Genomic DNA, 16452 nt, shown 5'->3' with positions numbered 1-16452 from the left:
CCAACAAAAAGGTCATGGTAAGGTGGGTCAAAACAATACTATCCATGGGTTAAGTCATCACCAATACCAAGGACTTGTTAGCATGCTCCATCAGACAAATCCCATGAGGTATACATCAATGCAAAATGACAATGGAGCATTTGGAGATACAATCAATGCTATGTTTGTTGCATCTGCATCACATGATGAGGAATCACCAGTTATGCCTATAAACCAACAAAGGTCATGGATTTTGGAAAGTGGAGCAACTGACCATATATGCTCCACTTTGTCATTGTTTTCAGTATATTACAACATTAAGCCTATCGGGGTAAGATTACCCAATGGAAGCCAGGTGATTGCTAAAATATTTGGCACAATACCCATCTTGCAAAATTTAATCTTACACAATGTACTATATCGGGCTACTTTTCCTTTAATTTGATCTCAATTCCTAAATTGGCTTTGTACACATCATATATTGTATCATTTGATGAAACTTTTTTGTAAAATTTAGGACAATAATTTTTCGAGGTGATTGGTACAGCTAGGATCTTCAAAGGATTGTATGTCTTAAAGGTTTCAAAGTTCTATCACAGAGTTAATTTTTCTTGCAGGACTAATAATGTCATATGTAATTCTGGAATTTGCCACTATAGATTAGCTTATGCCTCTTATAACTTTATGGATACTATTGGGAATGATTTTCCCTTTATTACTTTTGATAAGAAACATGTTTGTTATGTTTGTCATCAAGTAACACAAAAGAGACTTCCATTCCCTATAAGCAAAACCCAATCTTTACATAGTTTTGACATTATACATGTAGATATATGGGGGCCTTCTCTATAACATCCATTCATGGAGAGTAAGGATGAAACTTCACATATGCTGCAAAATTTTGTAATTCTGATAGAAACACAATTCTCCACCAAGATAAAGATTGTTAGGAGTGATAACGAAGTAGAATTTTCTATGAAATCTTTCCATGATTCAAAAGAAATCATACACCAAACTAGTTGTACCTACACTCCACAACAAAATGAGGTGGTTGAGAGAAAATACCAACATATATTGAATGTAGCTAGAGCTCTCCTAATACAAAGTCAAATACCTAAGGTATATTAGTTACATGCCGTTAAGCATGTTGTGCATATAATAAACTTCTTACCTACTTCAGTTTTGCATAATAAATCACCCTATTCTTGTTATACAAGAAACAACCTAATACCCTTTCTCATACAAGAAGTAAATTTGACCCTAAAGCTTCTAAGTGTGTTTTCCTAGGATATAAAAGTGGTGTAAAAGGGTATGTTGTTCTGAATCTAGTCACTACGGCTTTAGAACTGAGTAGGAATGTAGTGTTCCATGAATTGATCTTCCCATATAGAGCTAGCTGCAATATTATGACTGATGAATCTATACTTATTACCATTAAAAATGATTCTCATTTTTTATATGATAATGTTTTTCCTCCAAGATTGGTAAGTAGCAGACCAATAGAAACATCTGTTGAATCACTCAATGATGATTTACAGCAAAATGATAATTAAGCTCACATTCCTTTCTCACCTAGTATTCCCAATCAGTTGCAGGCAATAAAGATTCAAAGAGTTTCCAAATCTCCTACATATCTAGAGGACTATCATTGTGCTCTTATGTATAACACAGAACCTACTTTAGGTATCCCTTATCCTCGTATATGTCTTATCACACCTTAGCAGACAAACATAGGTCCATCATAATTTCTTTAGACACCAAGTTGAACCAAAGACATATGCCCAAGCTATCTTAAATCCTAATTGGCAAGATGCAATAAATAAGGAACTAAAAGCCCTACAACTCAATGAAACATGGCTTTTGACTAACTTACCCATAGACAAGTCTGCTATAGGATGTAAATGGGAATTTAAGATAAAATACAAGGCTGATGGGAGTATTAAGAGATATAAGGCTATGTTAGTTACTAAGGGATATACTCAACCTGAGGGGAGTGACTATATAGAAACCTTTTCCCATATGGCCAAGATTAGTATTGTAAGACTTTTGATAGCTTTGGCCTCTATTCATAAGTGGCATCTTAAACAATTTGACGATAATAATGCTTTCTTACAGGGAGATCTCATTGAGGAAGTTTACATGGTTCTACCTCCTGGTTTGCAATCATCTATACCTAATCAAGTTTATAAACTTCAAAAGTCATTGTATGTTCTTAAACATGCAAGTAGGCAATGGTTTACCAAGTTATCCAATTTTCTTACACAACATGGCTACAGAAAATGCAAAGGTGACTACTCTTTATTTGTTAAATGGAGTTCTAGTTCTGTTGTTGCTATTGTTCTTGTCTATGTAGATGATATCATCTTATTAGCTAATAATCTTTCTGAGATTAATCAACTTAAGTGCATGCTTGATAAAGCTTTCAAAATTAAGGACGTAGGTGATTTGAAATTTGTCCTTGCCTTTGAAATTGCTAGAAATCACACATGTACATCCATGAATCAAAGGAAACATGCCTTAGAAATCATTCGTGATGCTAGCTTAATTGGCTATAAACTAACAATTAGTCATATGCTTCAAGGGTTACATCTTTATCAAGATGTTAGTGCACCCTATTTAGATCGTTCAGCCTACAAAAGACTGGTTGGAAGGCTTATTTATCTAACAAATACAAGACCATATATTTCTTGTTTTGTGCAGCAACTGGCCCAATTTATGGCAGCACCAACTATCTTACATCACAATGCAACCATAAGAGTCTTAAGGTATAAAGGGATCTCCTTCTTTAGGTATTTTCTTTATTACTAATTCTGATATTCAATTAAAGGCCTACAATGATAGTGATTGTGCTTCTTGTCCAAATACAAGAAGATTCATATTAGGGTATTGCATATACCTTGGCCATTCTTTGATGTCTTGGAAATCAAAGAGACATAAAATTGTTTCAAGAAGTTCATGTGACGCTGAATATAGAGTCATGGCAATTACAACTTGTGAAATTACATGGCTTAATTATCTATTATTAGATTTGCAACATTCTTTTTCCAAGGTTATTTTATTATATTGTGATAATCAATTTGCTTTGCATATTGCTTCTACTCTTGCTTTTTATGAAAGAACAAAACATATAGAATTGGATTGTCATACTGTTAGGGAACAATATGCAAGTGGTCAAATCAAACTTCTACTTGTTCCTAGTAGTCTTCAATTGGAAAACACCTTAACTAAGGCTTTAGGACCTAAGGATTATTCTTCAATCCACTCTGTGTGTGTGTGTGTGTGCGTGTGCGTGTGCGTGTGCGTGTGCGTGTGCGTGTGCGTGTGCGTGTGCGTGTGCGTGTGCGTGTGCGTGTGCGTGTGCGTGTGCGTGTGCGTGTGCGTGTGCGTGTGCGTGTGCGTGTGCGTGTGCGTGTGCGTGTGCGTGTGCGTGTGCGTGTGCGTGTGCGTGTGCGTGTGCGTGTGCGTGTGCGGGCGTGGGCGTGGGCGTGGGCGTGGGTGTGGGCGTCATATTTGAATATGTCTTTACTCATATAATAATAATGTTATTAGAAATATTTTTGTAAAACAAAATTTATTTTTAAGCAATACCCTTCAATTTTCATTGGAAAATATTGTATGTAATATATTGAAAAATGTTGTGTATAGTTGGTCAATGAAAACTTTTTAAGCAATTCCAATAACATATATTAATATAATAAAAGTGTTGGGTTTACTTTATTTGGTGTTGGATTTACTTTATAAAATATTTTTGTAAAATAAAATTTATTTTTAAGCAATACCCTTCAATTTTTATTGGAAAATATTGTATTTAATATATTGGAAAATGTTGTGTATAGTGAAAACTTTTTTAAGAAATCCCAATAACATATATAAATATAATAAAAGTGTTAGGTTTACTTTATAATAATAATGTTATCAAAAGTAATTTTGTGAAACAAATTTTATTTTTAAGCAACCCTTCAATTTTCATTGGAAAATATTGTACATAATATATTGGAAAATGTTGTGTATAGTTTGTGAATGAAAACTTTTTCAAGGAATACCAATAATATATGTAAATATGTAAATATAGTAAAAGTGATGGATTACTTTATTTATATTTTCCTTTGAACCTAAGGTTGTCTTCAACTTTTGCTTTTCATCATAACGCTTAACCCATGTGATTACTTCTCAAAAGAATACATATGTAACTTCTTTGTTATGTTAAGATTTAGTTTCTATTATATATATATATTATATATATATATATGGTTTTGCTGACCTAGGTAAATAAATTTTTTAGTTGGAGCAGATTAACATTGTGCACCAAAAATTTTGGATAAAATTAACCTTTGTATTTTAATTATAATAAAATTAATATTATGGGTAGTTTTATAATTTCCATTTCAAAAAAATCCACCCCTCATCCCTAACATTCTTTCCCCTCCCTCATTAACTTACTCATCCCAAAACACCAAAATCTCCTTCACCACCATAACCTCTGCCACCACTGCACCGCTACACAAAAGTCAATTTAAATGACTTTTTGATAGAGAATTATATGTGTGGGACTTTTTTCAAAAAAATTATCTAACCAAAATAAGACTACTAACTTGTTTTTGTTTTTTGGTTAAAAAAATAATTCATTGGATAACTTATCATCTCTTGATTCTTTTACCCAACACATTTTAATTAGCATTCTTCTAACAAGTTAAAGAATTAAAATTTTAGTGCTAACATTTAAAATGTGGGATAGTATAACTTTTGTGTGTGCATAAATGATAAAGAATAAAGAAAAAACTATTCCCTAATCCTGACAAAAGAAAATGTCTACAACTTGAATAAGGTAGTATTTTCACAATTAATGTGGAGTTTATTTTGACCAAATGATATCAATTATTGCCTTTATATTAGCGTATGAGAAATCACAACTTTCTTTTCTGTTTTTATAATTTTTCTTTTTAAATTGAGTTTTATTATTGACTTGTACATTAAATGGGATATGAATGGAGACATATGTTTCTCATCCATCACATCAGTACCTCTTGCTAAAAACTCAATTTAGGGGAAGGGAAAAACAAAATAATACTTATTTTTACTTTTATCTTTTTAACATAGAAAGATGATAAAAAATTAAAAATATTTTGTTAATATTCTTCCCCAAAGTTTATATGGTGATACATTAAAATAATTTTATACTATCAACTTTTAATCCACATGTTAAGGAATGAAATCTCCATATAATTTATTATTTCCCTACAATACAATAAAATAATGTTTTTTGTAAATATATATTATTATTGTTACATGATACAATCTAAGACTAATTGATAAGAGAATCATATTAACTCATAATATGTCATTTTGTATGGCATATGGTATATGTCATGAGTTGTGTTTAATCAAAAAAATAATTTATAATTATATTTTTATTTTAAATATATTTTCTTTAACCAATCACAATCTGCGATGAATTACATTTAGTCAAAAAATAATTAATTATTATATTTTAATTTAAATGTACTTTCTTCGACCAATATAATCCTGCCACTATAAAAGATGATTCATAACACACATTAATTTGTTCATCTTTCTCGGATCCTGGATAGTTACGACCCGACCCGTTTCTGAAAACCGGGTCCAATTAATATTCAGATTTGAAAAACAGAAAAAAAAATCACTGTAAGAAAAAAACAACAAAGCTCCGTGGATTGCAACAATGGCGGATCTGAAGAAGAAGGATGGTATCTTGACCTATGCTTACCTTCTTCTATACATTGCTCTCTCTAGCGGCCAAATCTTCTTCAACAAGGTTACTTTACCATTAATCTCTTCAAACTCTCCATTGCTTCCGTGAAAATTTTGATACCGGGAAATTCGGCGTTGAGATAATATTCGTGAAAATTGATAACCGGAATCTATGCTGATTTTTTTGTAGAAGATATTTCTGTGATTATAATGGTTATTTTATAATTTTGTAAGTTTTTATTGGGGTTAGGTTGAATTTGATACGTGAATTTTAGTGTTTTAAATTGTGGTTGCAGTTATGTTTGTTACAATTGCGAAAAACTGCTGGAGAATGTATTCGATGTGCCACAATTGCGATCACGATGTTATTGCATAGACTCCATAAACCACAATGTTGCAGCTGAGATTGCGGTTGTGGAGTGAAATTTAAAACATGGTTAATGCTATGTAATTGGATAAGACTATTAGGGTTTTGTAAATATTGACTGGTAATTGAATATTTTGTTCAGTTGTAAACGTTTTATGCTTGTCTGTTTGAATAGGGTGGAATTTAAGGTAATTGAAGCAATTAAGCAAATTTTTATAGCCTGTTTTATGGAATTTTTGGTTGTGCAATGCTTGTGGTGAACATGTAGGAGTAATGCCACGTAGCCATCAAAAGTGAGTTTGGGGAGAATTTAGCTTAGGGTGAGACTCAGCGAAACAGTAAGATTGTTTGTCTCGTGACCTAAAGGTTATGAGTTCAAATACTAGAAACAACATCCTCACTTGTGAGGATAAGGTTACATACATCTACCCTCCATGGACTCCGTCCGATGGGAGTCTCATGCACGGAGCCAGTTAGTGTAAACTATAAGAGGTGATTGTTGGGTGGATTACATAGTTACCATGAATGGGGTATGGGAATGGGAACACAATTTATATGTGGTTGCTCCTTTTAATGTTATTATTATAAGTCTTTTTTTTCGCTCCTATTGTAGAAATGAATATATTAGGGAGAAAGTTGGAGTAGCTCCTATTGTAGAGAAGATGTTAGAGTTGTGTCTTAGATGGATTGGACATGTGTGAAGAGACCGATAGAAGCCCATGCAAGGAGAGTCGATCAAATGGAAACTAATCCAATTCCTAGAGGAAGAGGGAGACCAAAAAAAACTGTAGGGGAAATGATATAGAAAGACTTAGGGATCGATGTTTTGTCAATGAACATGATTTATGATAGAGTATTATAGCTTCGTTCAATCATATAGACAATCTTACCTGGTGGGATAAACGCTCTGTTGTTGGTTGTTGTATTATAAGTTTTTCTTTAATGCGACCCCAGTTAGCGTTACATGTATCGCCAAATTTGGTATGTGGTACATATCATAGTTACATGGTACGCAGTATGGATATGGATAAGTGCTTCACTTGTGGTACATATATTCACTTTTTATATTAATTTTATGAGATCTTATTTATGGCGAACCAGTATGTGGAATTACGTGCATGATACTTAGGGTAAACAAGAGAATTATGTAACTGTGTATATATGGTTAATAAGAATGCCCAATAACTGTGGGATGGAATAAAGTGATAGATATCACTTGTTTATTTGAGAGTTAGAGTATGTGAACTCCTCCGGAAAAAAAATCCTGCTAAAAAGGTCTGTCTGTCTAGCATTTTTCAATTGCTAATAGATAGCTAGTAACATCATGTCAGCTTGTTGTCTGGACTTTAATGTTGGTCTTGTATTTGGAAGTATTGTTGTTTTCTGTTTTGTCCCATTTTTGTGCTCAATTTTTAGTTTTAATCAAGGATGAAATACATAAAAAGTACTGTTGTTATGATGTAGCTGATGTATGTTTTGTTTTGTTTTTCCAATTTCTTAATTTCAGTGGGTTTTGTCCTCAAAAGAAATAAACTTTCCTTATCCTCTGGGGTTGACTCTGCTTCACATGATCTTTTCCTCTGTTGTGTGCTTTGTATTAACCAAAATTCTAAAGGTATGTGTTTGTGTTTGATGTAACATTTTATTTAATCAATTACTGTTATACAATCTGGATAACTAATCCGTTTCTTGCAGATTATGAAGGTTGAGGAGGGAATGACTCCTGAAATGTGAGTAATTAAAGAAAGCAGATCATAACTGATTTTTAAGTTGTTATTATTAGGAACTTTTTGGTTTTATCATACTCTATTCTGCTGTTGGTGACTGAATTTATTAGCAAAGTGTAAGTAGAATGTTAAAAAGTGAGATCATAATTCATAAGACATTTATTGATTAAGAAAGATAGGGAAAACTGGTGATAAGAAGCTCCCGCCATGTGTGGGGTCCAGGAAAGGGTTGAACACACTGCATGGATTTATGATAAGCAGCCTTACCTTCCATTTGCAAGATGTTGATTCCATTACTCGAACCCATGACAGCATGACCTTATAGTCACATGGTGACAACTCTAACAATTGTGCCAAGGCTCTCTTTCAGTGATTGACAAAGAATATTAGCTAAAAATTTCACTGGGTACTCATGAAAAGGATTTTAGGAAGAAGTGAAATCATTGAAGATATATCCTTTTAAGAAGTATAATCTGATGATTTGTAGTACTGAATATTGAGCGTCGAGCAATCTAAGGTTCAAATCTTAGGTTTTAATTTCTCTTTCTGTTTCATTCATAATGATTTTTTTTAATGCTGTAGCATGCTCAGTCAATGTCAACCCAGTATTTCATATAGTTTTGTGGGATGGATTGACCATGGATGACCAACAATCAAATAATGCAAAATACTAGCTCCTCTTAGTCATTTGATCCTTTTGATCTTAGTTCTCAAGGTTTAGTGATGAAAGCCCACAATCTATGTTAAATGTGTTGCCAAGGTACTTGGCATACAAGATACAACGATGATAATTTTGGATTTACCCTTCATGAATATTTTTGTTCTAGGGATGGGACATTATTATGAGAGTTCAATTTCAAATTAACTAATGTAAATTGGATAGCAAAACCTTCAGTATGTTGTATTGACTATTTCAAGATGGGGATTTAAGCCATTTGTTTGATGGCCATTCCAAAAGTGACATTCTATGTGTTAGTCTTTAAGAAGTTCAACTGCCACAGTTTGATTTGAAAACTAACGCTATCGTTCGTCAAGTTAGAAAGTGACTGGCTCCATAAATTTGTGATTTTTATATTTGTTGATTAGGTTCTTCGGATTTCATTTCTTGATGCTGTCGTCTTTTATATGATTTGGTGTTGTAAGAATGGGCTGGTTGAATACTTGTGGGTTTGCATATACATTGTGTGTGTATTTAATAAGTTCATTGACATTGATGGCTACGTGAATTAATAGTTGATTTCATCTAATACTTCTGAATATGACGACTCCAAATCCCGCTTGTAATTAACTCTAAATTATTTCAGATATGCTACTTCAGTAGTGCCAATTGGGGCTATGTTTGCAATGACACTCTGGCTAGGAAATACTGCCTACCTGTATATTTCTGTTGCATTTGCACAAATGCTGAAGGCAATTAGTAAGTTGGTTATCCACAATAGCTAGGTATCTTTAGCCATTTATGGTATCTATCAATGTAAAGTATAATTGTTAAAATTTTATGTTGAGGCATTCAAAACAATCAGATCGGTTGGTTAATCAACTTGCTGTAGTTGTGAATTATATGATGATTGTATATTGGTACAAACAGTGTTGCCCAATAGCGGCGGCCGTGGCAGATGGCGGTGGCATTTTTTGGGCTACCGCCATTAGCCATTTGGGAAATCCCACCATATGGCCGTGTCCGCCTTTTGCTTGAAAAAGCCGCTATGGCGGGGCCATGGCGGTAATGGCAGCATTTTGGCTTTCTGGTCATTTTTTTTAAATTGGGCTGGGATGGAAATTTTGGTTCCATTCATGAGTTAAAAATTAAAACCCTAACCCCTTTCTATTTTTGCCTCTTCTCCTTATTGCTTCTATCTCTCTCATAACTGAGTTCTTTGTTGTGTGCTGCCTCCATTGTCGTTGCCACAATCACGTTTGTTAACTCTTTTTTATTGTGTTTTCCCTTTCTCTATTTTATTTCTTTCTTGTTTTCTCATTTCTTTATCTCTTTTTCATTCCATTTTTTTAATTTCGTTTTTTTTATTTACTTTCAAAATATATATTTTTTCAGATTACTTTTTCCCCACTTTTTTTTTTCAATCTACGTTTTTTTATTTTTTATTTTTATTTTTTTCCCTTCAGTTTAGTGTATATACAAATTTAAAACGATTATTCAACAACAGCATAGTGTATTCCAAAAATAGGATAACACACAGTATGAATGTTTTGCATTTTATATTTGTGTCTTGCTTTGATTTTTAGTTGTGGCTATTTACAAGACTTGTTAGTATTGTTTATTTTACCTTTTACTGATCTTATGATGTTACGAGACATTGATACTTAATAATTTTTATTAAACTTTATGTTATTGTTTAATTTTTGTGTTATTGTATTATTATTTTATTTTTTCTATTATGTTATATTTTTTATTTATTTTTGCCAACCGCCATGATGATGTTTGCTATTTGTCCGCAATGCCATCCGCCATGGGCAACACTAGGTACAAATTATGTTCCCTCCGATATCGCGACTAATTTTACATTTGTTCTGGTTCTTTGGATGTCAATTACAGTGCCTGTGGCTGTTTTTGTGCTTGGAGTAGCTGCAGGACTTGAGGTAATGAGCTACAGAATGCTTTTAATCATGTCAGTGATTAGCTTGGGTGTTCTAGTAGCTTCTTATGGAGAGATAAACATAAACTGGGTTGGTGTGGTTTACCAAATGGGAGGTGTTGTTGGTGAAGCTCTAAGACTTATCTTCATGGAGATTTTTGTTAAGAGGAAGGGTCTTAAGCTAAATCCTATATCCGTTATGTATTATGTTAGTCCCTTCAGGCAAGTGCTTCCTTTCCAAATTTTAGTTGATGCTAACACAATTTAAAATAAATTTACGTATACCATAAATTAGTGAATCTTAAAAGAATTCCTGATTGTTCTCCAGTGCACTTTGTTTATTCCTTCCATGGATTTTTCTCGAGAAGTCAAAGATGGACGATCATGGGCCATGGAACTTCCCACCAGTTTTGCTCATCCTCAACTGCCTTTGTACTTTTGCTTTGAACCTATCAGTTTTCCTTGTGATTACACACACAAGTGCTTTAACTATTCGCGTTGCTGGAGTTGTCAAGGATTGGGTGGTTGTCTTACTGTCTGCTATTCTGTTCGCTGATACGAAGTTGACAATCATTAATTTGTGTGGTTATGGAATTGGTAGGTATCTGATCTTGTTTGACCTTCTAAATTTTCCCTTCTCCTTAGATTAGCCTCGGATTTTTTTCACGCCATTTCTTGCAAATACTATAGTATACTTCAGTACTCCAGAACAATTATTAGCTGATTAATTGGTGCTCCCTGGAAATCTAAGCATATATAAGTTTTCTAGACCCAGCAAACAAATATAGACCTTGTTGTTCATGGTTTCCATACAGTTAGGTGTTCATATAGTTGGATATTAACTAGTAGTATGAGGTGAAGATCTTCTCCGGTACTAGAGAGGACAATGCAACAAAAGTAAAAGAAAAAATAGCATTGTGACACTTTTATCCTTTAGATATAAGTTTAATGGCATTTTTACCCTTACAAGGAAGTGTAAAAGCAACAGCTCCCCTCTCCAGAGTCTTTCTCAGTAGTATGTTATTGAAATACAAAAGTTTCCCCTTTCCCTTTATCTCATTGTTTTCACGGTGAGGGTGGAGAGTGATGTAGCCTATTCCATATTTTTTCCAGGTTATTTAATAGGTATTTAGATTCACTGATATACTGATTTGGAATGTGAACAGATGAAGTTAGTTAAACTGATCAAGATAGATTACATGATTGATATTTGATAAAATATTTCTCAGGGTCTGTTTGCGAGTTGGTTATTGAAGGGGAAAGAAAGAGAAGACTTCATAGTCATCTCAGAGTGCATTTAATGGCGTTGAAGTCTTGTCTTTCCCTTCCAAAACTCAACTCGCAAACGGATCCTTAGAGATATCAAAGGCTGTAATCAAATTAAAATTAAACTGTTCAATGTAAAAAATTACAATAATTCTAAGTTTGGATATGAAGCAGCTATAAATATATATTTAAGAAAAAACAATCTCTTCTAATCAAATCAATGTTGTAAATTTCCATGCAGCCATTGCAGGGGTAGCGGCATATAACAATTTCAAGTTAAAAAAAGAAGCTTCTAGAGATCCCTCCGATGCTTCAGATCACGATGAATCTTCCCAAAGGCAACAATCTCAGCTTTTACCAACTAGATAAGTATCAGAATTTGAGTTACTCTCAGAGGTATGTAATGAATTTTAACATACCATTTTTCTTCCCACTATTTTGCTTCCTCTTACTGAAATTTTTCCTTTATCCCTTTTCCAGTTATCCATGCCCTTTATAGAAGCCGATGCGAACATATATAGTATATAAATGATGACACAACTCTCACATAATGTTGCAAGAGGGTATCAATTTTTCGCGTCGTCGAGATTAAAGTATAAGAAATCATCAATCTTTAGCTTGTTCAATCATATAAACAGTTGCAGCTGATTATAAATCAGGGAAGGTAATGTGCACTCGAGGTATAAAAACTTCATCCTTACAAATAGAGTTGCTTGGCCATTGGCCATGGCATTTGATTTTTGAGGAATTTGAAGTCATTCACAATGATTATTTGTTTGAAACAATTTCCAGTTTCAATGTTCATGTAGTAGATTAAAGTATTAGCAAACATCAATGTGAGGTTGCTTTTGGCCATTGGCCATGGCACTTGATTTTTTTAGGAATTTGAAGTCAATCACAGTTATTATTTGTTTGAAACTATTACCATTTTTATTGGTCATGTAGTAGAATAGAGTATAAGTTTAGTTTGCTATATAAAATAGAAATTAATTTAATTAATTAGTTTGGTTATTTATTCGAATTGTATCTTTACTAGTTAGTTTGATTTTATTGTTTTCCAATGATAATTAAAAACTAAATTTTAAATTTATTTTTACAGTAATAGTATAATAGTAAAAATTTGAAAATATTTTCATGAAAACTTAGTAAAAAAATTAGTTCAGGTGAAGAGTAATGTGCCCAATTTATTTTTTTGATAGGATTAGATAATTTAGATATTAAATTCATTTCAAGAGTGAAAAGAGCCACTAAAAATATTTTGACACATATCATATGTATGTGCTCTTGTGAAATTGTTCACATGGTCCAGGTTCCTTAATTTCATACTTAGTGGATGGAAAATATAAATATACACCATTTTGTATTTAAAAAATGTTTCTAGATGCATGGATAAAAATGCATGTACTTTACAGTGTAATTCAATTAAGTGAATACAATATAATGTTCAGCAACATGACATCTCACTAAAGACAAAGCCCAATGCTGAGAATTCTATAAGTACAAAAGTTGCTATGTGATCATAAGTAGTGAGATATGATATGGTCTAATTTTAAGGATATTATCTGTATTTTATGATAATGGGTTATTTTTGTATGTTTAAATGACACTTCAACTTCTTTATGTTGATTTGGTGATCTTATGCTTTAATCATTTAATTTATCTATTTGATATCTCAAAATAGTGATATTATGATTTGTGCTTATAATCATAATGCTTTAAATTGATCAAATGCATTTTAGTTATAGTATTTATGCTACATAATCTATGACAAACACTATAATAATTTTGGACAATAGACTCAATGCTTTAAGTGTAAATACATTTTATTTCCAACCAATTGAAAGTGTGACCGGTAAAGCTAAGCCAACAAGGCTATAATGAAGGGTGCATTGGTTGGGCCAATAAGGCTGCAATGATCTGGAACATCCTTGCTGAAGTGAGCATCCTGGTCCAGACTGCACAAGTTGTAAACATCATCCTGGCTAGCTTTTCCAGCCTTGGTCATAACCTGCATGCAAATATGATTAGAATGAGATATATTAACATTATGCTTATGTCTTAATGTTGAGTATTCTAAGTGTGAATGAAGAAGTCTCACATTGGACAAAAAAATGAATGAGTTAAAGAACATATAAGTGGATGGACCCATAGGCCTAATGTCTTAAGGTTTTGGGTTAAGATGTGGTATCAAACCTACTTCTATGCTTATTTCACTTAACCCATGAAAAAATATTGCAACTCATAGATGAAGATCTTCCAAACTCATGTATTGGCCTAGCCTGACCGCCATAGTCTAGTGCTGCTTTATCTGTCATAGACCTAGTTTACTTGGCTAGCTAGCTAGCTTGTTTAAGCATATGTTTGGCCAATCCCTAAGATTCTTTTCATAATATTTACTATTAAATGTACACTTTTGGATTTGAAGAAGCTATTTTTGGAGAAAATGCTTCATTATATATGTTTATATTATTTGTAAAAGAAACATGTGCATCATCCAATCTAAAGTTTATATTAATTGGTTAAGGTAAATATTTTTTTTTTAAAAAGATTCTTTTAAAAATAAAACAAATATAAATTAACCTATTCTTATATCAACCTCTAAACTTGAAAATCAAATAGATGTTTTTGACAAAAGGCAGTTCAGTGTAGTTATAGATTTGAAAACGTAGTTGGAATCCATCCAAGTAATTGGGAAGATTTTCAAAGTTAATAGAAGCTATGGGTATGGTTGCACTTCTTCTAAGTCCACTTGGAGTGTAGAATGAAGCATCTATTTTTTCTGAAAGATAGTGTTCATCACCATTTTTTTGTTTCCCACAGGTATCCTCATATCGGAGGCAATTATATCCGAGTTGAGAATATCCACAAATTTCATCAGCATCTTTGACACAATGCTTATTGCTTAAGCAATCCAATAAGACCCACAATGTACTTTAATGTAAGTGAAGTGCAATCACATATATTAGTTCCTTACTTATAAGGAAATACTATGATACATTGGTTATACCAAAAATTATAGCATTGATTTCAAATTGCAAACTATGAATCATCTATACTCACTATTATCCCCTTTCACATTAAACAAAAAGAGCCATCTAATTATAAACAACTAATTAAGTTCAATTAAAAAAGAAGTTATTAGAATTTTTATCTAAATATTATTTTGGAATTGAATGATACACAAGAATGAATGCTAAAAAATGGGATGCTTATAGAGAAAAAATATATATCATGAAAATATACATCTTCATTCTATTATTCATAATTTATTGTTAATTATTATTGACTTTTTAAAATAAATACAAATAAATGATGAATATATATTAATTGTATAAAAAAAATTTATACTACCAATATATAAATGAGTGTAAAACATATACATTGACAGTATAAAGATTTATACACATGAACTTTGTCATCCACCATTCATTTGTATTAATTTTTCTGAAAATTCAATAATAATTAAAAATCAATGATAATAATAAAATGACAGTGTATAAAACTCATATTCATTACTGCACACATATTTTTCTCAATATAAATATTGAAGATTGAACAGAGATAACAGAAAATCACTAAATTTCATATGTAATGGTTGATTTTCAACTTAGTAATTTATTGCAACCTACTCACATTCTCGGAAAATCATGAAATAGAATGTGAAGAGTTTAAGAAAAATATATCATTTGACATAAAATTTTGAAACATTTCAGAAAATGACAAATTATAAGGAGAGTGTAATATATATATATTATTGGGTAAATATTTATATATAATGCACCATCTATTATTTATTTGTATTACTTTTATTAAGAATTAATGATAAGTAAATATAAATTGTAACAGTGTTAGTACATGCATCTTTTGCTCTCATAAGAAATAGATTTCATGATAATCTTATGGAAAATCTCCTTAATGAGATATAATTCATTCAGGTAAATACCAAATCATGCCATTGAGAGTTTATGGTATGTGCATTTTTTCCTATTCTACACTTCTTTTAAAAACAACTATATTAATAATAATTGATTTTTAATTGTAAAATTTTGCAAACAATAATGACAAAACTGAAAAACTCTATTTAAATTAAATAGCTACGCACGTGTTTTGACTGGTATTACATTTGAACGAATTTCTTTATAGCTTATTTTTATATTAAATTAGATATTTATTATTCAATTCAATCTTGGGCAATTAATAATATTAAAATATTAATGATGAACAATATACTATATATATTAATCATAAGAGTCAATAATATTAAAATATAGATCATAAATAATGCACCCATAAGGTAACAAATTCTTAGATTATTATTATAAACAAATTTGTATTTTATGACTTTTGATATACATGTAGTTGCAATATAGTTAACAATGTGTTGGTCTAATGATGTAAGGCTGTGAACGACAATTGCTGGGAGGAACAATTACATACTCAGAAAGAGATTAGTTCCTTAGTTATAGGTTAAGGGATACCTTTGGTAGTATAAAAAGAATAGTTTCATTATCAAACATTCATTTCATACTTATCAATAACTCATTTTTGATACTATCATATATATATCTTTCTACTTGTGATTAATGAACTAATCATTTCAAGGTGCTGACATTCCCTTCTGACAATTGCATTATCTGGAATCAAATCCTTTCCCTTTTGATATTTCTGGAGATCCAGTAAGGATCGAATTAAATTCGGCATTATCTATACTATATATAAAGTTAAAACTTGAAATAACTTCTTTCATGTTGTAATTTTCATTTTCCTATATTGCTCTTAACATTATTTATTT

At 31.7% G+C, this 16452-nt stretch overlaps 1 protein-coding gene across 1 annotated transcript; it reads left to right on the top strand.

Moving 5' to 3' along the window:
• On the top strand, nucleotides 5627-12578 carry LOC109355729 (probable sugar phosphate/phosphate translocator At3g14410). The gene is made up of 8 exons (XM_019598924.1): nucleotides 5627-5770; nucleotides 7581-7688; nucleotides 7769-7803; nucleotides 9105-9217; nucleotides 10355-10616; nucleotides 10723-10991; nucleotides 11902-12056; nucleotides 12141-12578. Exons 1-7 carry the CDS (start codon nucleotides 5678-5680, stop codon nucleotides 12027-12029), a joined length of 1008 nt encoding a protein of 335 aa, XP_019454469.1. The 5' UTR covers nucleotides 5627-5677; the 3' UTR covers nucleotides 12030-12056; nucleotides 12141-12578.

This window comes from Lupinus angustifolius, chromosome LG09, assembly GCF_001865875.1.
Source record: "Lupinus angustifolius cultivar Tanjil chromosome LG09, LupAngTanjil_v1.0, whole genome shotgun sequence".
Classification (NCBI taxonomy): Eukaryota; Viridiplantae; Streptophyta; class Magnoliopsida; order Fabales; family Fabaceae; genus Lupinus; species Lupinus angustifolius.
This window is presented reverse-complemented; position numbering and strand designations above follow the sequence as displayed.

What these genes read in the sequence shown, in the direction of transcription:
- LOC109355729 (XM_019598924.1), top strand. Translation starts at nt 5,678, where the DNA reads ATGGCGGATCTGAAGAAGAAGGATGGTATCTTGACCTATGCTTACCTT. An exon ending in TATTATGTTAGTCCCTTCAG is followed by an intron (nt 10,617 to 10,722) that starts GCAAGTGCTTCC and finishes ATTGTTCTCCAG; the next exon opens with TGCACTTTGTTTATTCCTTC. An exon ending in TTTGTGTGGTTATGGAATTG is followed by an intron (nt 10,992 to 11,901) that starts GTAGGTATCTGA and finishes ATTTCCATGCAG; the next exon opens with CCATTGCAGGGGTAGCGGCA.